Below are 22,591 nucleotides of genomic sequence, written 5' to 3' on the forward strand. Positions count from 1 at the left end.
ACGCCCCAGCAACACAGACTGCCCTGCCAGTTCAAGTGAGGTGGGGATGCCAGGGGAGGGGCTTCCTGCACGCCTTGGGGAAGTGCGCTCCTGTTAGTGTATTGAAAAGACAGCCCGTGTACCAAAGTCTCTAGGAAAGAGGGGAGCATGGCAGCAGGCTCCTCAGCAGGCTCCTCAGGAGGGGTCAGTCTCGGCCCGAGGTACACCAGGCGGCTGAAGTTGGGGGGCAGTAGTCAGAGGCTGGGCTTGGGGGGGAGGACTTCTTTGGGGTGGCTACAGGTTGGGGGGGGGCTGCGAAGCCCTCCCTGCCATCCTTGGTCTCAGCAACGCCCCAGCAACACAGACTGCCCTGCCAGTTCAAGTGAGGTGTGGGGATGCCAGGGGAAGTGCGCTCCTGTTAGTGTATTGAAAAGACAGCCCGTGTACCAAAGTCTCTAGGAAAGAGGGGAGCATGGCAGCAGGCTCCTCAGCAGGCTCCTCAGGAGGGGTCAGTCTCGGCCCGAGGTACACCAGGCGGCTGCAGTTGGGGAGCAGTAGTCAGAGGCTGGGCTTGGGGGAGAGGACTTCTTTGGGGTGGCTACAGGGGATGGAAGGGGTGGAAGCTCCTCCCGGGCTGGTGAGGTGTCTCCAGCAGGGCAGGGGAGTAAAAGCACGCCCAGCTACAATTTGGGACCCTGTGCTGCTCCCTAGGTAAATACACATGCAGAGGTGAGATCCCCTTGGGGTAGGTACTGTGGGGCCTCTGTGGTTGTGTCTTAGGGTTTTCTCTGGACTGACGTACTCCCTGGGCTTCTCATGTGCACCCCGATGCATCATCTCTCTGCCCTGGGCCCTGCTTCCCCTCTCCTCTGGGACCTTTCTGCACCCTACTATTGGGACAGGCGCTTGCATCTGGACTAGGATTCCCACAGGACCCTCCCCTGGAGATGGTGCTTAGAGATCCTAGGCACCCCACCCCAGGGGCCAATGCTGACCCTGGTCCTCTACCTGGCACCGAGATCCGGGAGAGGGCCTCAGGCTGGCTCAGCGTGTCAACCTTGACATGACGGAACGCCTTGCACACGGGGCTCTGTAGGTGCCTGCAGCCCAGGGAATGCAGGTTAGTCTAGGGCATGGCTTGGTGGGCCCAGAGCAGCTCTAGATTGGGGCCCGGGTCTAGTTATAGCTCTGCCTGGGGAATGGACTCAGTGATGTGAGAGGCACTTTTGTGCCTGGTAACCATCCATAGGGGAGGGCCTTTGGTTCTAGATTGAACTGCTTTCTAACATATCCATGGGAACAAAAACAGACTTCCAGCCTGTCCTTTTCCCCTCCAAATTGGCCCCAGTAGCCAGAGGGAGCTACAGGAGGCTTAGGCCCCTGTTCCCAAGAGCCACCCTGGTGTGCACAGGAAGGGGACCTGTTCACTTCCGTCTCAGCAACCCCTGGGGTCCTGTCTCCCAGTCCCTGAGCATTCACTGCAGAGAGAGGGTAGAATGTGAGGAGTCAGAAACCAGCAGTACTGTAGACTGCTGTCTTCATCTAGGGAGGTCAGCAAGGTGCCCAGGCTGCTCTCTGAGCCAGGGTCACCAGTGTGACATGCCCAGCTGGTCTGGAGGTGAAGGTCCTGGGCCCAGCACCTGATGATGCGAGCACTGAGGGGTGTGGGGGCCGCCTGAGGGATGCCTGGAAGGGCTGTGGGGAAACGACCCCTTACAGTTCTTCATATAGGAAGCCATCTGGCAGAGCCTGGGGTGAGAACCCCCGCCTCAATCTAAGAATCCTGCTGCCCCTGGGTGAAGGGCACCAGCTGCCTGGGGAAGGCAGAGGCGAAGTCTCTGGCTCGACACTGCCCTTCCCACCCTCTCCTGGAGGTACTCAGGGTCAAGGAACAGCCTGGAGACCACTAGCCCCTTCTAGCCACAGCCCCACCCCGGGCTTGGGGAGGCAGGGCTGTACCTACCTCTTCCACTCCTCCTCTGTCTCCCAGAACTCATAGATGACGAAGGTGAGGCCATCTGCCAGCCTCACGGCAGCAATGCTACAAAGAAAAGCCCACCCGTGGCTGGCAGGAGCTACCTGCTGCCCACAGATGCACAACATAACCACTTTAACTCTCTAGTCCCCAACTGGCCTCCACAGGGCAACGGAAGAGCCAGACTCGGGCCCACCGAAAACTGACAATGTGAGCTGGAGACACCAGGGGCATCCTGGGAGAGGTGGCAGCTGGGCCACAGGGGCTCCTGGCTCAGTACCTGGCCCAGGGCATTTGCTGAATGAATCACAATGAGATTAAGATTCCTGGCTTCAGGAGGTGGCTCAGCCAGTAAAGTGCTTGCCATCTAAGCTTAAGGACCAGAGTTCAACCCCAGCACCCTCATGAGAAAACAGAAGACCCTGTCTCATAAAAACACGCTCGGCTTGCCGACCAGCCCGATGACCCGAGTTTAAACCCCAGGACCCATATGATAGAAGGAAAGCACCAACTCAAAAGTTATCCTCTGACCTCCTCAAAAAAGAAATGTGCCGAGCATGGTGGTGCATGCCTTTAATTCCAGCACTTGGGAGGCAGAGGCAGGCAGATCTGAGTTCAAGGCCAGCCTGGTCTAGTGAGTTCCAGGGAGACCCTGTCTCGGGAACACCTGAGTTTGATCTGTGGCCCATGCACTTGGTTTTCAAACCACCCAGCCTGTCCTGCACTCTAATGGACACTTGGGTTTGGTCCTTAGGACAACCTCTGCGAGTTAAAGGGGAAACTGAGGCTGCAGTCTTGCCCCAGGCTGAATGACCCGTAGGCCAGGCCAGTCCCTTGAGTGATCTGGGTCATCACCTCTTCTTGGGTGGGGTAGGTCCTGCATGACCGGGGCTGTGGGGTAAATGGAGGGATCTGGTGGCCATGGTGGGGTCAAGGGTCCCACCCAGTAGTATCCCTGTCCCAGCAGCTCCTCCTAGCCTGGGCTGCCTCTCTCCCTTACACATGGCAGGAGGACACCCCAAACCCCTGGAGGAGGAGCCTCTTGTAGGGGCAAATGCTTGCTGTGTAATTGTAGAAGTCAGGGCTTGTGTGTGGATGGGGGTGCCTGTCAGCCACTAATCAGCCGCAGCCTGTGGCCCTCTGCCAGCTGGAGCCTGCGCCTGCTCTGTGTGCTCTCCAGGAGCAGGCAAAGGTCCTCACGGACAGTTGGGTTCCTGGGAATCTAGCCTCAGCAGGATAATGAGAGCCAGTGGGGTGGCTGCCTTTTCCTGGCCGAAGGCTTCTGGGGTTGGGGCCCTCAGACAGGCAGCTCGGTGTGCAGGTTACAGTGGATCAATGAGGGTGGAAGCCCTGTGCAGACCCCACCACAGGGTCCCATCCTTCAAGGAGGCCTGGGGCAACAGTGCCAAAGTGAGGATAAAGGGGTGTCCCCTTTAAGAAACATGACCAGGGCTCGGTGGGGCAGTAGGTGCCCAACACTCCCAAGGGCCTGGCTTCATCCCCAGCTCGGCAAACACACCAGCAGAAGAGCCCTCTGCACGCCGGGCCTGTCCTCGGCAAGGACCTTGGACCAGGTCTCTTGAAACAGCCCAAGGCACCTTGAATTTTAACGTGACTCCTGCCTCCCGTGTGCCTACCTGCTCGGTCGGATCCTTTATCAAGTCTCTGAAGCCTTGGGGTTCCCTGCACTGCCTCTTTCCATTCCTCCCTGTCATCAGCCAACCCCACAGCTCCGCCCTGTGGTCCAGCTGCTCCCCAGCCCGTCTTCACTCAGCAGAAACAGGACAAACCTAGTTGAGGATGCCACTCCAATACAGCCTGTGGCTCTCCCTACATCAGTCTGTTTGGACACCCCACCGCCACCGCCACCACCCCTCTCTTGGCACTGACCATGCCCCTGCCTGGGGGGTGACCCTCAGCCCTCCACTCCTGTACCCCCTGGTCTGCAGTAGCTCTCAGGCCCCCTGGAAGAACCAGCTGGCACTGCCCATCACTCACCAAGAATAAATGTTCAACCAGATCAACAGCCTGCCTGGTTCACTGTGGGGTCAGAGCACAAATAAATGGGCCCTTGAGGTGGAGGCCAGACTGAGGGGGTGACTGTGGAGCCAGGAGGAGGGCCAGGGCTTGTGTCCACAGTCCTCTGGGACTGTTCTCTTTCACAGACCCTTAGAGGTGGCCTCAGCCAAGAGACCACACTATGCAGGGCTGCTGGATGGGAGGGGGCGACAGGCACCCTGGGAAGACCCCTTCTGTCAGCTGTGGCTTCTGTGCTGTGTGAGCAACAAAGGCTCTCACTGAGTGAGCTGAGGGCAGGCAGGCCAGCCTCAGCTCAGCTTTTCTATTTACATTCTCGAGATGCTGTCAGCTTGCCAGAGTAAGCCCAGGTCTGGGAGATGAAGCCATCCACCCAACCCCACAGCTGGGATGACGCCGAGCCCCACTCTCTGAACTTCTCAGTCACACACCTCCTGGGATGAGGGTTGGTTCTGTCTCATCCCCACTGTCAGTCAGGGCCCCTGACTGCCACCCAGCCCTGCAGCATGCCATAGTTACTTACTGGAAACAATTCCTCGCTCCAGCAGTGCCCCGAAGGTACTGTCGCAGGGAGTCCAGGAACTCGCTCAACTGCTCGGGGCACACCACCATCTCCTGCCGGACCAGCTGCAGGTGCTGCCAGGCAGGGTGGAAGTGAGCATGCATACCTGTGTGCCAGGCCCTTCCCCAGCCGCAGGGACACAGTCCAAACCCTGGGTCACCCATAGCTCAATTCAGAGGGGTCACAGCAACTGGGTCAAAATAAAACCACCCTGGCTTTTGACTCTTCTACATGAAATCTGAGTAAGGAAGGGCCAGACTAAAGGGGTATAAAGTCCCCACAAACAGCATTAACAAGGCTGCAAGGTGTCCCATCCAGAGACAGCTGACAGAGTGACCAGCAAGCTGCCTTTCTGACCAAGTGGGCTTCCTTGGCTCACCACACACCTGAAGAGAGGGGAGGGCAGGGACTGTGTCTCCCCCTCTGGTGGTCCCAGACAGATGAGGTGCTCAGAGACACTGAGCCACAATGCTTCTAAGAGTCCTGGTAAAGCAGGACTAAGGTCAGAAAAGGGGGTGGTGGATGAAGGGGGCTTGGGAACAGGCCCTCACCATGTTGATGCCTTCTTCATCTGAGAGGCGTTGCTGCAGGTCAAACCAGAGGGTCTGAAATGAGAGAACACAATGATACCTGTGGCAGAGACCACCTCCTCCAGGGAGGCCCCCAGGACAATGCACTAGGGCACCAGGCCCCAGAGTTGTAACGCCCACCCAATGTACCAAGGGTTCTGGGGTCTCCCAGGCTGGGGGCAGAGCTCTGACAGCCAGGCCTTGAAGACAGGGCTCCTTGCAACCTCCCAGCATAATGCATCCTTAGAGGGGACAGTGGAACCAGTGTCCCAGGGAAGTGGCACAGAACTCTTAATGGTCCAGGCCTCCAGGGGTGTTGGGGACCCAGAGACCAAGTCAGGTGCCCCCCAAAACTTGGGGAGTGTGGCTGGGACAGGGAGGCCTTAGGCAGCAGTGGACACTCAGGGAGCCTGAAGTCAGGACACTTCTGATAGGCTCTCTGAGACCCCTAACTTGTACACCTCAAACCTAGCGGTGACCTCTAGTTCCCCAGGAATGCAGTGACCCACACAGAGTGGCCTGCACAGTTTTCCCGGACCCTGAACCTGAAGTTTTCCACATCTCACATGCTTTCCTCAAGCCAGCTCTGCTGCTCACCGATAGCTGGCTCCTAGGACAGGGCCCAGCACACACTGATGTTCAGCTGCATAGCACAGAACCCTGAGCTCCAAAGGTCCCCCAAATGGGTTGTGTCAGGAAGGACCTGGGTCTGAACCCACATCTCTTTCCACCTGACAGATGTACCAATTCTCCCTTCTTCCGTGTAGGTACCCCAACAATCAGAGCCTTGGTGCCCATCTACCCTACCTGTAGGCAAGAGGTAGCAGCAGTTGGTGCATGTGTGTGCGTACACACACACACACACACACACACAGAGCATGCAAGAGGCACATCTGTTAAAGCAATGGCAGTGAGCTGGTTCTTAATGTTTGAGCTTTGCCTTGCAAGCTCCTTAGCTGAGCTTTTTGTTGGGGGTGAACATGGTACTGGAGCTTGAACCCCTGGCCTTGTACATGCTGGGCAAGTGTCTTCCCTACCTCTGAGCCATGACCCCAGACCTCCAGCTTGGGCTTCATGAGAATCCTATTAGGTCCTGCAGAGGTTGCTGGCTTCTAATGTGTATCACAGACAGTGCCCAGTGGCCAAGATGTACTCTTAGGTTTGAGGCTGCTTCTGCTTACTCAACAGCCACACGTGTGACTCAGGGGCCACAGTGGGAACCTCCTAGATTCTCTGTAGTCAGAGGAAGCAGAGTCCCAGCAACGCCCAGACCTGGTACCCAGCACCTCCATCCTCCCTGCCCTGCAGGTACAGCTGGAGGTTTACTTGGCCTGCCCGGGGTTGGAGGTGATTGGGGGTCAGGGGGGGAGGGGGACTGGAGCAGGCAAGGATTGGTCCATGCTTGTGGCCCAGGCCAATCAAAGACCACAGAAGACCCTGCCCTGTCTCCAGGACGCCCAGGTGCTCCCTGTTACCAGGAAGCCTGGTTGTTAGGGCGACCGGGCTGCTAAAAATAAGCTTCAAAGAGCCTCCCTCCTGGGCCCCCACCGAGTTGTTATGACAACCGGGCACAAGGTCCCCTCCGGGAGGCTCTTGGCTCTCACCCGGAAGCTGCGCTCACCCTGGGCAACTTAAGTGAGTGGGTGGGGACCCCATTTCAGCCTCTGTCTTGCAGCTGGGCCACCAACAGGACTTGGGTCCCTTGGGGCCGCCTCCCCCAATGGGGAGTTCATCCTTGTTTCATCTCAGTGAATCCTTCAGAATAAACTTCCAAACCCAGCTAGAGACCCCATTGTGTAAGAAACACATTCCCAGGGCTCTGAGACACCTGTCACATGTTTAGGTAGACAGGAGGGAGCTATGTACACAGCCATGTGGATTTGGTGATAGATGCTAACTGGGGGTGGAGGGGGTGGGGGGACGGGACGGACGACACAACTCTGCGGCAACTCCCTTCTTTGCCCTGTCAGCACCTCCGTGAGGGGCCCTGTTCTGTCTCTATCACCAGAACAGGAATCTCAGGCTCAGAGTAGGTAAGTACGAACAGCTGTTTTGTGGCACAACAGAAACCTATCAGTGGATCTCCTGAGCCAGCCCAGCCCATCCACCAGCCTAGGGAAAAGCTCTTTCTTGTGAATACTCCGAGTCACAAATGGTCCCTGGAAAGTGGCTCTGTAAACACTCTCTGTGTCATACTGTACCGTAGCACCTCCGTGTTTGGAACCTGCCCCAACCATCGCTGGTCCCCACTTACTTCCACGTCCTTTTTGACTCAGGCCACCGGGCCTCGGAGCCAGCCTCCTCAGAAGCGACCACGGCACAGGACCCAGCTGGCCACTCTGCCCCTGGAGATGCTGCCTGCCCTCTCACAGCCAGAGCGAGTCCAAGGTCCTGCTCTCCACAGCCCCCAGCCACCAGGGTGCTCCGCCCTGACCGCCTCACTCACACTCCTTGCTTGGATGGGACAGGGCGGGGCGGAAGGGAGGGGCAGCCCACCTTGCTCTCCAGTCTTCCTATCAGCTCTGCCAACCGGCCGATCTGGGCCTCCAGCCCCTCCTCCTTTGTTTCTCCAGTGGCTGAGGATGAGATGGAGACCACGGTGGTGAAGCCAGGCCCGAGGGTGTGAGCCTCAGCGCCCAGGCCAGACCCCAGTGGTATTTCCTGGAGGGCTGCAACCAGCTGCGTGCTCACCCGTAGGCTGGCTCTTCCCTGACTCCGGGGCCATGAGCTTGTGGTTGGGGACGTAGGGAGGAGTGGGGCCTCCGTAGCGGGTCTCTGAGATGCCGAGGTTGGGTTTACAGTGATCCTGCCTGCAGTGCGGGGGGGGGGGGGGGGGCCGGTTATGCTGGCGCTGTCGTGCGGGGGGGGGGGGGGGGGGGGGACACGGGGTTGATGAGGTCAGCTGCAGGGGCACGGCCACCCATGTCATCTTCACTGTGCACTTATGAAGCACCGACTGTGTGCTGCTGTGTGCACAGACTTGCCGGTGGGGTCCATGTCTGCAGGTAGACAGAGTGGCCTTGATTTCCACAGAGGAAACATGGCCCTTGGGACAGATGGCTTGCCAAGGCCGTGTGGCCACACTCCATCCCAGGACTCTATAACCCAGGTCCTGTTCCCACAGGTGTATTTCCAGGGCTGAAGCAAAGTGGGGCCAGGCAGCTCTCTAGCTAACCTCATAACTCCCAGCTTGTCAGTCACTACAGACTGAGCCCAGGCTGAGGAGACACCAAGTACCCTCCCTCCCTCAGTCACTGTGCTGTGTGGTAACTTATGGGTTGGAGGAACTGGAGTGGCACCAGTGAGACCCCCCCACCCCACCCCCAGCAAGGGAGCCAGAAGAAACATGAGTCTGGCCTGAACCAGACCCCAATCCTGTCCCCATGTGTCCTTCCCCCATGAACACATCTCCTGGTACACTGCTATCCTAGTGCCTGGTACCTAGCAGGGTCCCCAAAACATGGGGTGAACAGCCAGTTCCTTACACACAAAGGGGAGGGGCTTGAGAAGCCGACTTCAGCAGCATCAACAGGACTCAGGGACCTAATGCATCTGTATGACACACACTGCACCCATGTGTGTGCCCCCACTCCCGCCCCTGCACACCTCAGTACATTCTGGAATTTGTCTCCTGCAAACCCTGAAAGCTCAGCAAGGTTCTCCCCAGTGTTGAGGGAGCAGGCTCCGCTGCCCCGGGGAAAGGCTGGTGGAAGCTTTGAGCTGCCAATCATAGCATCTCTACAAACAAGCAACAAATTCAGTGCGTCCCTCAGACCATGAAGAGCTGAGTGGGAGGCCCCCTCTAGCAGCAGGGGCTGAATAACAGCTTGGGCCTGGAACACAGCACCCTCCGGGGCTGCTCCAGGAGGAGGACACAGGGAAGCCCCAGGGAACTCAGGGCAGGGAGCCAGAGCTGCTGAGATGTGGGGCAGTTTGAGGTATGTGTGGGTATGGAACAGAACTCCCATCAAGACATCCCTCCCTTCTACAGACATCTCAGAGTTACCACACCCCCACCCCTGGGGCTGGCAGGCAGGGAAAACCATGGTTGGCGCCAGCATAGCACAGGAAACCAGCCAGGAAAATTGCCCAAGGATGTTATCTGTCTGCAGCAGGAGAGAAAGGCAAGTTTGATCAAGATGATAATAATAAAAAGCAAAGGAAATCTGTCAGCTCCCAGAGTGGTGGCTGTTAACTCTAGGGACTCACAGGACCACAGGCTGGTCCTGATGCAGAGTCCTGGGCTGCAATTCCAAGTGCTGACAGCAAACACGTTTCCATTCTGACAACGTTATCAAGAGGCCCTCACAGCCCTATCTGATTGAGACTGGCTCCTCACCAACCTAACGACACCCCTGAAACCCCACCCCACATCAAGGGGACACCCTGGCCACACTGTGCCTCTTTTCCAGGCACCCGGAGACTGCACTGGGAAAACGAGGGCTGGATAGAGTGTGGGCTCAGGTGCCATTTGCCTCCTGGAGCAGACAGGAGTCTGCTGAGCTCTAAGGCAGCACATGGGTGCGTTCAAAGCTGGACAGACCCTTCTAGGTTGAAAGGAGCAAAGTGCTCTGGTCCAGGTACCAGACACACAGTATCCACAGTGCCAAGTGCTTTCCTGTGAACCCAGAGCTCAGGAGTAACTCTGAACCTCATTCCTCTCATGCATCTCCTTTGATCTCCAGAGAAGGCCTCAGTTTGATCTTACCCTGCCTTCAGCAGCTCCCTCCACCTCCCCATCCCTCCAAGGAACGAAGAGGGACTCCCCCACACGGTGGGGTCCACTTGGCAGGAATTGTCGCCCCTCTCTAGGCACAGTACTTCTGGCCTGTGGTACCTGCATCTCCATCCTGCAGCCAGATACCACTTCCTAAACCGGCTTCCAGTTTTCAAAAGCAGGCCGGGGAGCAGAACAGCTCTGTATGAACCAGAGGCTGTGGCAAGATCCATGAGTCTCAGACAGGCACAGCCTCATACCCGGCATAGCCTCACCAGGGCTCAGGTGCTGGGTTATATGTTTGTCTACATAGTATAGGTGGAGAAATGTACAAAGAGATGCAGCAACTTGCCCAAGGTGACCCAGGTGCACAGAGCATCAGGCTGGTGTGGGCACCCCCATGGGTCCCACCGACCCACCGGATCTGGGTGGTCTGCTCTTCAATGGCTTCCACTGCGCTCTCCACGGAGCTGAGCAATGACTGGATCTGATTGGCTGTTTCCTTCAGGAGGAAGCGAGTCACAAATTGGTCCACGTTGCTCCCACCTTCGTACACCTGGGGAGGGAGAGAAGGAAGGGATGAGATGTGGGTTGGTGCAGGACTGGAGGCACCTGGGGTTGTCTCCACTTTGCAGTGCGGGCAGGGGCTCCACTGTTTTCTGCATCTTAGAAGCTGCAGAGGATCCAAAACAGGGGCCAAGAATTCAGAGGCCAAGGCTGGAACTCTGGCTTCATCCGCTGTGACCTCTTCAAGCACACTGAGACACAGGAGCACCCACCTTACAAAGTCAGTGCCCAGATGAACAGAAAGTGCTCAGCACCGGGCCTGCCGCATGGCAGATGCTAACTGTAGGTGCTATAATAAAGATGGTGGTGATGGTGACCGTGGTGCTGATGAAGTGGCAAATGGAATGATGATGACATTAATGATAATGATGGAGATGTGGGTGATGGTGGTGCTGGTACGACAGCAATGGTAATGGTGGTGATGGTGGTGATCATGGTGATCATGGTTGGTGATGGTAGTGGAGATGATGATGGTGGTGGTAATGGTGATGGTCATGGTGATGATGATGGCGATGATGATGGTGGTGGTGATAATGATCATGGTAGTGATGATGGTGGTGGTGATGGTAATGATGGTCATGGTGGTGATGATGATAGTGAAGACGGTCATGGTGATCATGATGGTGGTGAGTATGGTGCTGCTGCTGTTGCTGCTGATGGTGGTGGTGATGTTAATGATGGTCATGGTAGTGATGATGATGATGGCCATGGTGGTGGTGATCATGATGATAGAGATGATGGTCATGGTGATGATGGTGGTCATGGTAGTGATGATGATGATGGTGGTGATTATGATGGTAATGGTGATGATAGTGACAGTGGTAATGTTGGTGGTGGTTGTGATGGTGATGGTGGTACTGATAATTATGGTGATGACAGTGGTAATGGTGGTGGTAATGGTGATGGTGGTGGTAATGGTGATGGTGGTAGCGATGATGATGGTGGTCACAATGATGGTGGTGATGCTGATGGTGGCAGAAATCACTGGTGGTTCTGTTCCTCTTGCTGCAGTGGAGAGGGTGGTGGTCCTCACACCCTCTGCTCCCTCTTTTCTCCTCTAAGGAAAATTCTTTGGACCCCTGAATGTTCATGTTGCCATTCAGACAACTGATGAAGAGACTCAAACACAGTCAAGGGGTTACTTGGCTCCCAAGGAAAGTGCCAGAAGCCAGTATTCAAGAGAGGGCGGTGGTGTACATGGTGAGGGGTGAGCTCTGGAAAAGGCAGACCAACAGGCTTCCTGCAGAGTCTGCTTGCTGTGTGTGCGGCTGAACTTGCTCTGCTCTGAGACCTCAGCACTGAGGCCCTCCCCAGGTTCTGGCTATGGTGGAAGGCTTCAGAGGAGACTGGAGAAGCGTGGCTTCTCAGGGTCATCGAGGGTGAGGGTGAGGAGGCGACCAGGGTGCTGGGTGTTGGGAGGGGAGGAGTGCTGGCTTTCAATGAAAACCTGGGATGTTTAGACCTCTTCCACTGAGACTTCACCTTCCTGATTCACCTGCCCTCCAACTCCCGCCTGCACTCTGCAACTCTGCCCAGTGTCTGGCAAGGCAGGGGAAACAGGGCCCTCAAGGAAAGCAAATTAAACCATCCATCACTCTGACTGGGAATTAATTAGCAATAATTAAACATCAGTTCCTCAGAGAGCCTGAGGGACAAGGCAGGGGCATGGGGAGGCAGGAAAGGGTGCTCAGAGGTGGACGGTCTGTCCTGAGGCCTGAGGGAGAAGGCTTCCTAGCCCAAAGTGCAGCAGTTCCTGGTAGTCTGTTGCAGAGACTGTCCTCCTAGCAGACCCGACCCCACACAGGATCCACAGAGCAATGGCTTCCAACAATCAAACAGCCCCAAACGACCAAGATGGTATAACTTGGTTAAAAAAAAAAAAAAATTTAAACTCCAAGAAAAAAACAACAACAAAAACCTGCTAGAAAGACACTGAGTCAGAGAAGCACAGAAATGAGTTCAAAACATGCAGATCAGAGGGCTTGGATGTCTGAGGTCAGTAAATGTGAATTCCAAAGATGTGACACACCACATCCAGGGCAGCGAAGAGACATTTTTATTCCCTTTTCCTCAGATCAGCTCCACACACTCCAGAGGAAGGGTTAGAGGGGTCGTTCCACACCCACTCACAAGCCACCCATTTTCAGGACAAGGGAACTATCCAGAAAAGTGCTGGTCTCTCAAATTTGCCCGACGAGCACCTTTTCTACAAACAGCTTTCAGGACTCTCCTGACCCATCCAGACTAGACCCTCAGAGAAAGACCTGAACAGGGATGCCCGGGTGGCCGTGCAGGTCAAGCGCAGGCTCTTTTTTTCATTTATGTATTTGTGTGCATGAGAACTCTGTAGCACACGTGTGGAGGTCAGAGGACGATTTGCTTTCGCCTTTCTTCTTCCACCACGTGGGTTTCAGGGATTGAACTCAGGTCCTTGGCTTGAGGGGTTGAGGCAAACAGTGGTCCCTGCTGAGCCATCTCAAAGACGAGATTAAGGCAGCGCACTGGGGAAGCTTGCTCCCTGCCTGTCTCAGAAACTCCTTCATTCCCAAAGCAAGACCAAAATGTTCTGAATTAGCTATGAATAAGAACCAGATTGAGAATGTTTACTGTGATTTTTCAGAAGCTGTCACTAAGACAAAAATGAAGTTTTACCTGTTAAGTCAAAATCGACAGAGCAGGGCGGACCATGAAAAGGAAACAAAAGGCAAAAACCAGAATATTCCTAAGGAAGAAAGGCAGCCAGAGGCCCCGCAGGTGAAGGCACTGTGCCTGAGTGATTAGACAAGATCCAGGGGGCGCACCCCTATCAGAATGGCAGAGGCTTTGCAGAGGCCTGTGCAGAGGCTGTGCAACTGCGTTCCATCAAACAGCTGCAGAAGCCAGAGCTAAAAGGAGAAAACACGATGGGAGATAAGGAGACTGAGGACAAAGTCGATGGGTCGTGGTAGCCAGGCTGCGCTGGTAAATCCTCAGGTCTGGACACATTGCTGAGAGCGTGGCTGTGGATGTCCAGGGACCCAGCCGCCCACACACCAAGTCTGTGTATCAAGAGGCTTAAAGTCTTCATGCTTTTTATTTTTATTTTTTTTGGTCTTTTGGAGACTGCGTCTCCCTGTAGCCGCAGCTGGCCTGGAACTCACTGTGTAGACCAGGCTGGCCTCGAACTCACAGAGATCCACCTGCCTCTGCCTCCCAAGTGCCGGGATTAAAGGCGTGTGCCACCACGCCTGGCTAATTCATTTTTATTTTATGTGTATGAATGTTATGCCTGCATGTTAAGTGCACCTGTGTTATACAATGCCAGCAGAGGTCAGAAGAGGGCACTGGATCCCCTGGATATGGAGTTACAGATGGTTGTTAGCTGCCATGTGGGTGCTGGGATTCGAACTCAGGTCCTCTGAAGAGGTTAAGAGCAGCCAGTGCTCTTAATTGCTGAGCCATCTCTCCAGCCCTCTTTTTTCTTTCTTTCTTTCTTTCTTTCTTTCTTTCTTTCTTTCTTTGGGGCCACTCACTTGCATCACACCCCACAGGGGACAAATGTCAAATGTTCTTGAGGACCAAGTACCACTTTATTTTTCTTTTTGAGACAGGGTCTCCCTGTAGCCCCAGCTGTCCTGGAACTTACTATGTAGACCAAGCTGGCCTTGAACTTACAGAGATCTGCCTGCCTCTGCCTCCCAAGTGCTGGGATTAAAGGCATGCGCCACCACGCCCAGCCAATAGTTCTAACTTTAAAATCTTAGAAGTAACCTAATATGCCCAATCCTAGATAAATAAGTAAATACAAGTAAGAATATTTAAAATGACACTCTTAGCCAGGTGTGGTGGCACACACCTTTAACCCCAGGGCTTAGGAGGCAGAGGCAGGTGGATCTCTGTGAATTTTGGGCCAACCTGATCTACATAGTGAGTTCTAGGGCACCCAGAGCTACACAGTGAGACCTTGTTTCAAAATAATAAAATAAAATGACCCTCTTAACATGGGAAAAGTGTTAAAATACTAGGTAAAACAGTAAAAAGTTAGGCTGGGCATGATGGCTCATGCCTTTAATCCCAGCACTCAGGAGGCAGAGGCAGGTGGATCTCTGCGAGTTCAAGGCCAACCTGGTCTACATAGTGAGTTCCAGGACAGGTGGGGCTACAGGGAGACCCTGCTTCAAAAAAAAAAAAAAAAAAAAAAAAACACAGAAAAAAGTTTTCTGACAGCATATTAAAATATTAAAGAAATACATATTGACGAGATGCGAGAAATCATCTACCAAAATGTTCTCTGTCATTTGGGATAATGGGATTAAAGGTGATTTGAACCTTTTACTTCATACTTTGCTATCTAAGTTTTACATTGCTGAGCACCTCTGTGTTGACTTGAATGAGCACGTCCTCTGTAGGCTCCAAGTATTGGGGCACTTGGTCCCTATTTGATGGTCTGTTTGGGGAGGATTGTGGAACTTTTAGGAGGTGTGATCATGCTGGAGGAAGCATGCCACTGGGGGTGGGCTGTAAGAGTTCTTAAGCCTTGCCCATTACCAGTCTCCCTCTGCTTCCTGTGCCTGTTTGAAGATTCACACGCTCAGCTCTGGGCACCACTCCTCCATGCCTCCCCACCATGATGGACTCTTCCTTTTGGAAACATAAACCAAATAAACTCTTCTATAAGTTGCCTCGGTCACTCGGTCACAGTGTTTTACCACAGCAACAGAAAAGTCACTAATACACCTACTTTTTTTTTTTTTTTTTTGGTCTTTTTGAGACAGGGTCTCCCTGTAGTCCCAGCTGTCCTGGAACTCACTATGTAGACCAGGCTGGCCTTGAACTCACAGAGATCCGCCTGCCTGTGTCTCCTGAGTGCTGGGATTAAAGGCGTGCACCACCATGCCCGGCAACACCTACTATTTTATGTAATAAAAATATAATAAAAGTCTATACGCATCAAACAAATGGTTGAAAATATACATGGAAAAAACAATAGCGCGCTAAGAATTAAATGACAAGATATAATTTAGTTTGAGAAGTCAGCTGTCTGCTGTCCCATAAGAAAGACCAATTAGATGCTCATAAACAGGGGAGAGGCTGGTGCAATGCTCAGCAGGTAAAAGCACCTGCTGTAAGCCTGTCAACCTGAGTTTGATCCCAGGGCTCACAAGGTGGAAGAAGAGACTCGATTCCCAAAAGCCATCCTCTGACCTCATCACACATGCCATGGCATGTTCACATACACATGCATGTATGCATACACACAAACTTAAAATGCATAAAAATGGAAAAATAAAAACAAACAGGGAAGCAAGGGCCATCGCCAGGAAACTCTGTGCTGGCCTCTGAAACAGGCAGAAGTGATTCCTGGAGAATGAGCATCTTCTGAATTAGTGAAGTGTTTCCTCCGTTTGGAACTGCCGTTGAAGCTCCATGACAGGTGTAGAAAAGTCATGATATCAACGCAGTAATTTTCATTCACAGAAGTGCCTGTGAATTTTGTCTGGCCGGATGCTACTGCCAATTGCTGTCTTGCGGATAGAGGGGGATTTATATTTATTCACACACCCCTTTCAGAATTCCTGATTGCACACATCCACGCCCACATCCACACACACGTATGTATACACATGCACATACATGCACACATACATATATACACATGCACACACACATACACACATTCATACATATACATGCACATACATGTCCACACATGTATATACATGAATACACACCCATCACACATACATATGCACATACATACACATACCATAAACACACATGCACACATACATATGCACATACATACACACACCATAAACACACATGCACACATACATATGCACATACATACATGTGTGCGTGCACATAACATACATTGCACACATGCACACACATTCACATATACACATGTACATATGCAAACACATACATGTAACACAACACACATGTACACACCTATAGTGCATGCACATGACACACACACATATGCACATATACCCATACACACACAGTTGTGTTTGCATGTTTTCTTTGAGCTCTCCTGAGCCAACTGTAGCATGTCACAGGTTCTCACACACTTGAAGCCCACCTCTGACACGGACCCTCTCACAGTGGGGAAGAGACACATTTGTCTTTTCGCAGAGCTGTGCTTTACATATTTCATAACAAAGAGAGGGGTAATTGTTTTCAGGCTCGATGCTCCGTGAGCACCTCCCAATGTTCCTCGTCAGGCGTCCTTGAGACAGTTATAAAGACAGATAGAGTGCCGCATAGTAAGACCCTTCCAATGTGACCAGAGGGAGGACATTCGCTGCTCACCTTTATCACAACATGGTAAACACAAGAAACAGCTCTGAAAACCCTACGGCAAAGACCGCAGTCGTCATCGGTGGTGGCTGCAGAAATACCAAAGGTGAACGCTTTACAATTCTAACTTTATAATGAGCAAAAAGCATTCCATTTTACATGAAAAAAAAACCAGCCACGATAACAAACCCAAGGCAACAGAGGACAGGGTTCTAACGATACACACATTCCCAGAGAGATGAGAAAAACAAAATGGGGCTTAAATAAGCGTCAGTGGTTGCTTACGAGAAACGGCTCATTAAAGCAGGCAACACTGTCAAATGTGAGCCGTTAGAATGTAGGAAGCGGGAGGTGGTGGGTGGCACATGTCTGTCATCCCAGTACCGAGGAGGTGGAGGCAGGAAGATTCCAGGTTCGAGGCCAGCCTGATCTACCTCGAGAGCTCCAGGATGGCCAGAGCTACATAGTGACGCCCTGTCTTGGAAAAAAAGGACCCAGGAGGAAATGGGATCACATGATGTCAGCTGAACAGCTGTAACATGCTTAAGAGCTTTTTACTGTATGTTTCCGCATGAAGCATCTGTCTTGGTCAAACAATGGCTTAGACTTTTTAAAAATAACCATAAGAACATACCAAGCATAACTGATCATAAAAGTGAACATGTTGCTGGGCGGGGTGACCTACACCTTTGATCCCAGCACTTGGGAGGCAGAGGCAGGTGGGTCTCTGTGAGATTGAGGTCAACCTGGTCTTCACAGTGAGTTTCAGTCCAGCTGGGGCTACAGGGAGACCCTGTCTCAAAAAGACCAAAAAAAAAAAAAAAAAAAAAAAAAAAAGAAAGAAAGAAAGAATAAAACTAGGGTTTGCTTTAAAATACCTATTAAAACAGTGCTGCCCTTTGAATCCCTTGACCTATGAGTTATGGATAAATTTTATTTTTGAATAGAAAACTGTTTCCATATCAGAGATGGTGAATCATAAAGGAGACATTCTGGCTACCTCATCATTCACTCCCCAAGCCATCATCGCATCTCAATTTCCAAAGGAGGGAGAGAAAAGACTCAGCGGGTGATGAGGGCTGAGTGAGAGATGATAAAAGAATGAGGCTCCAATGAGGGTTTATCAAGGGGAGCTCGGACTGTTCAATATGACAGAATCCAAAAATAGAATCCATCCACTGATAGCTGAGGCAAAAATCATCTGATCGTTTAAAAACAAAAACAAAAACAACTCAAAAGGCACTTGAACAGATTTGCCACCACCGAGACGAGACTGAACAAAGGAAGGCAAAAATATGTCTTCTGCAGGCTGAAGACGGTTCTCAAATAAAAGCTGGTATTAATGTTCCAATTAGTAGAGAGACGCACTTGAAAACCCAGAGCCTGGCGTCATCACGGCAGAGGCGACAAGAGGAACCCACATTAGCCACCCAGAGGCGACAAGAGGAACCCTCATTAGCCACCAGGAGAACTAAACCAGTTCATCTTGATGGAGACCAGGACTGCATCACAAAATCAAATGGTCAGCAAGGAAAGAGTTAAAAGTCGCCCACACTGAGCTGCCCTTCTGCAAACAGGCCAGGTGGAAGATGATGTCAGCTAATGCCTTTAACTCCCACTTCCAGGAACCCACTAGAGCACTTGATGTGGCACCTTGGCCACAGCTGGCTGTGCTTCCTGGGAGGATTCAGTCCCTCTCCAACAAGGAGGAGGGTCAGGTCCTGTTCCCCCGCAGAGGAGGAACCGGGTGGGGCCAGTGCCTCAGCACCGCCTTGCTAGAACGAGGCTCTGCTATGAGACGGGAATGGAGAGGTCAAGAGAGAATTGTTGCACGATCCATCTTCCCCTTCCCAGCATATGCTGCCCCCAATGAAGCCAGTGAGGGCAGAGTGGGCCAAACTCTTGCCTGGCAGAGCCTGCCACCTGGAGACACTAGGGCTGGTAGCAAAACTCTGCAAAGAATGCACATCTCCCAGAGGAGCTCTTCCACAGCGTTAAAATATTTGGAAACTAAGCGCACAGTCGGGACAGGAAAGGCAGTGTGGATGATGGAGGTTCAGGGGCAAGACCCAGCAATGTTGGGGTGCATGTCAGGAAGAGGAAAGTGTTCTCCAATCCACCAAAAGCAGGGTGCAGGCCATGTGTGAGGAGCTTAGGGAACTGGTTTTAACCTACGCCTGGCACAGATTGGAGCCCCAAAGTGGAAAGTACCAGTTACCTTTGTCCCACATGGCCCCACGGCACTCAGCAGCTTAGACCATCCTGCAACCTCATCAAAGTCTGGAAGATGGATGCTTCCATTGCACAGATAGAGAAAGTGAGACTGCAATCCTCCACCGCGTCTGCCAACTTCACTAAGAGTGGGCGAGAGAGACCTGGAGCCCCAGCATACCCCCTCCAGGACACACAGCCTCATCCTTACATTCCTGAGTTCTACCTCGAAGTTCGCGGCTCCTGCATCCCCAGCCACTCAGGGCACCACTGTGTCCCTGGGTCAAATTCTGATACAGCCGCCCATCCAGTCTTGAAGGCCCACAGTGGGAGATGTCCAGGGCTCAGCTATTTGTGGGTTGCTGCCCTTGCTAGGTCTCTACACCAGGGTCAGGCTCTCATGCTCCAATGCCCACTCCACTGGGCAGGGGAGCATCTACCAAACTGTTCCATGCACTTCACAGTTTATCTTGGCTCCCTCTGGGAGCCCCAAACACTTGTCATCACAAATCCAGACTCTGGACCACCATGCTCAGAAAAATCTAGAACCTACCGGCACTTGGGCCTTGGCACCTGTACCACTGACCTTCTTGGTATAGCCCATGGCCTTTAGGACAGAGTGGTTCAAGGTCTCCAGGGAGGCCAGGACATCCTCGTAGTCCCCCATGTGGTCCACAAAGTAATCTGTGGGAAGAGATTGCAAAGGTCAGCGGTGACAGAAGATTTCTCCCGACCCTGGGGCCCTCCCACCAGCCTCAACTAGGCCCCACAGTTTCCCCCCTCCCCACTGTGGTCCTGGAAAGCCAGGCACCTACCACACAGTTCCTTGGTGTCCACATGGCTGCGGAGCAGGGGCAAGATGGAGGGACAGAGGGACAGAGGGAGGGAGAGAGAGTGTGTGTGTCAGCAGATCTGTTCCTGCCCCTCCACTGTACACAGCCCTGCCCCCCACCCTAAGAGCTATCGTCAGGAGCCCCATTCATAGAAGAAGCTAATGGGGGTGATCCGTCTGCCCCGCCGTGCTCTGTTCCTTCTTTAAATCCACCTTCCTTCTTTCCTTCTTTGGAGACAGGTTCTCGGTATATCTCAGACTGACCTCAAATTTATGATCCTCGTGCCTCAGTCTCCTGAGAGCCGGGGTTACAGGCCTGCGCCACCACACCTGGCTGCTCGGCTGCTTCTCTCAAAGTCTGTGGGCCATATCTTGTGTGGAGGGGAACCCACAAGGAGCTGAGCTCAGAAGCAGGGAGGGGACCGGGCTGCAGGGTGGGCTGTGACTATCTCAGGTTGTCAGAACCACACACCACCATTGCCCTTCTGGGCCATCACCACCTGCTGGGTCCTGGCACTCTCGAAACCCTGGGACAGCCTCCTCTATTTTCCTAATCCTGGACCCCATTCCTCATTCCCACATCCAGGAAGGCTCTGACATGTGAGTTATTTGGGGTCAAAAGCAACCCAAGGAGCTAATGCCTATAACTCCCACTTCCATGAATACTGGAGAATAGGAAAGGTCTTCAGTTCTGACCACCCCTAAGGTAGCCCCACTACACGCAAACCTGCCCCTAGATCCTCCAGGTCAACCTCTCAAAGCAGAGGCTCACCCCAACCATTCCCCACCACCACAGCTGGGGCCCCAGTAAGAATGTATGACTGTGGGTGTCCAGGAGGCTGAAAGCTGAGCCCTTGTGTGTCCTGGAGACAGTTTCCTCTGCTCCCTACAAGACCTAAAGTCACTCCTAGCGTGAGTGTTCCCTGAGAATTCACATCCTGCCAGCTCTCCAGCCCTGGCTTCAGGCCACCACTGGACTAGAATGCTTAAAAACTGAGTCGGTGGTAACTGCCCAGATGCGCTCAGGCTAGTCCCAGGAGCCCCCAACCTGCTCTAGCACCCCCAGAAACTTTGGTTCTCAACTCAGTGGGAAAGTGACCAGGGGTGAAAGGCCAGTGAGTGTGAACAGTGCGCACTTGCACTGGCTCTAGAGATGGGCCAGCTAGGTGGCCTGAGTCTCAGCGTAGGTCATGACCAGAGAAAAGGTTCAGCTTGCTTCAAGAGCAGAAGGGGATTCGGGCTGGTTGGGATTCACACTTGTTACAGGGATGAGGTCCACGAGGACTGTATCTTAGAAAGCAGGCTCCGATAAGGCTGGGGTTGGAAGTGGGTGGAAATTCAGCAAGACAGAGTCCCTGCCAATGTCTCCTCAGTCCTGTGTCCACTAGGTCCAGGGTCTCTCCTTGCTTAGCCAAGGTGACTCAGAAAACACCAACTCTGTGACAGTCACACACAATATCATGGTCTGCACCTCAGCCTGGTCTTGAGGACCAGTCTGACTTTTGGATTGGTGAGTCAGGGGGTTCCGGGCCTCTTGCCTGCATAGTGAACCAAAAAATGGAGACTTGGAGGTGTGGAGAAGGGAAGAACACCCAACACACCCCACAGAAGCCCGGCTCACTTGGTGTTGTCAGAGTCGATGGTATGGAAGAGGCCCTCTAGCTCCCTCTCATTGAGAACGCCATCTGCAAAGAACAGCTGGAACTCCTCCAGGGACAGCTTCCCATCATCTGTGGTGGGCAGCAGAGAGGAGAGTTGCAGGCTCCCCATGCCGACAGGCCCCAGTGCACTGTCTCCTCGCCCAACAGAACGTCCCCTGGAGATCCCCTGACTCCCAACTAGCTCCCAGGAGAACCACTGCATCAGCCAACAAACCCCCAGATCACAGAGGCCCACTGACAGGTGAGCCAAGACTAGGAACCAGTTTCTGAGGACCAGGCACTCCAAGTGCACCCAACATGTATGTCTCTGCCAGGCCCCTTCAGGCATCACCCATGATCTCCTGACACGGACACTATTTAAAACAGCCCAACCCAAAACCACTGGTGAGAGGTAGACCCAAAGCTGGTGTCTGATGACCATCCCCCGACAGGCTTCCTACAGAGACTCGCCACCATTCTGGCCCAGGTCCCAGCTCCAGGAGCAGGAACAGCGCCTCTCCTGGGCCCATCCATAAGGTGACTGCAGCTTAAACCCAGACCCTCAACCTGGCTCAGGCAGGACTTCATGGCACATGGTCTGTGCCAGCACAGCCCCTCACCCTTTTGGTGAGGGGCAGTCAGTAGTGCCATCTGTCATGGGGTATCTGGGCTGCATGGAGAAGCTGGAGCTAAGTCTGCATTCTATGAATGTATGCTGTGATCGATTAGGCATGTCTGCTCCTGGCACAGCATGGGATGTCCCATCACCAGGCTCAGCCTCCCACAGGCTGTCTCCATCTGCTTGTCCTGGATGGTACCTCAGTGTCCTCTGCACCCAGGGAGAACAGGGCCCCTTGATCACAAGCCTTCTGACATTTACCTTGAGTGGTAGCTACAAGCCTAATGAGTTCATATCAATCCCCCACCCAGCCTCTGGTCCAATTAGGGGAACCAAGTGGTCCTGACTCCTCCACCTCGGCCAGCAACCCAAACAGGGCCATTTGCAGGTGGCCCTGCTAATGAGCAGACGCCCAGCGCGCTGCAGTGACCTTTTAAGTAAAAAGAGTCGGTGAGCATCACATCCCTGGAGGGAAATGCTGGCTAGCCCTCACCCCTCTGCCAGCTGTCACATCCAGAATTCTGGGGTGCCACCCCGGGCTTCAGTGAGGCCCCTCCTCCTAGCCCTCACCCCTCTGCCAGCTGTCACATCCAGAATT

General features: G+C 53.3%; 1 protein-coding gene across 2 annotated transcripts in view; it reads right to left on the minus strand.

The window, feature by feature from the left end:
- Nucleotides 1–271: 271 nt before the first annotated feature.
- Nucleotides 272–22,591, minus strand: part of Necab2 (N-terminal EF-hand calcium binding protein 2) — a 28,182-nt gene continuing 5,862 nt past the window's right edge. Inside the window, exons 2-13 of one of the 2 annotated variants that reach the window (XM_029561037.1) lie at nt 21,356–21,464; nt 19,718–19,743; nt 19,489–19,586; nt 10,259–10,395; nt 7,814–7,932; nt 7,619–7,698; nt 5,105–5,158; nt 4,515–4,627; nt 3,953–3,994; nt 1,943–2,020; nt 988–1,079; nt 272–517 (exon numbers count right to left, since the gene is read on the minus strand). In XM_029561037.1, coding sequence (XP_029416897.1) covers nt 489–517; nt 988–1,079; nt 1,943–2,020; nt 3,953–3,994; nt 4,515–4,627; nt 5,105–5,158; nt 7,619–7,698; nt 7,814–7,932; nt 10,259–10,395; nt 19,489–19,569 — 825 coding nt within the window. In that variant the 5' untranslated portion in view covers nt 19,570–19,586; nt 19,718–19,743; nt 21,356–21,464 and the 3' untranslated portion in view covers nt 272–488. The remainder of the gene's footprint in view (nt 518–987; nt 1,080–1,942; nt 2,021–3,952; nt 3,995–4,514; nt 4,628–5,104; nt 5,159–7,618; nt 7,699–7,813; nt 7,933–10,258; nt 10,396–19,488; nt 19,587–19,717; nt 19,744–21,355; nt 21,465–22,591) is intronic. The other variant, XM_017796873.2, reaches the window with a different exon arrangement.

This window comes from Nannospalax galili, unplaced genomic scaffold (genome assembly GCF_000622305.1).
Source record: "Nannospalax galili isolate Female #2095 unplaced genomic scaffold, S.galili_v1.0 scaffold933, whole genome shotgun sequence".
Taxonomy (NCBI): domain Eukaryota; kingdom Metazoa; phylum Chordata; class Mammalia; order Rodentia; family Spalacidae; genus Nannospalax; species Nannospalax galili.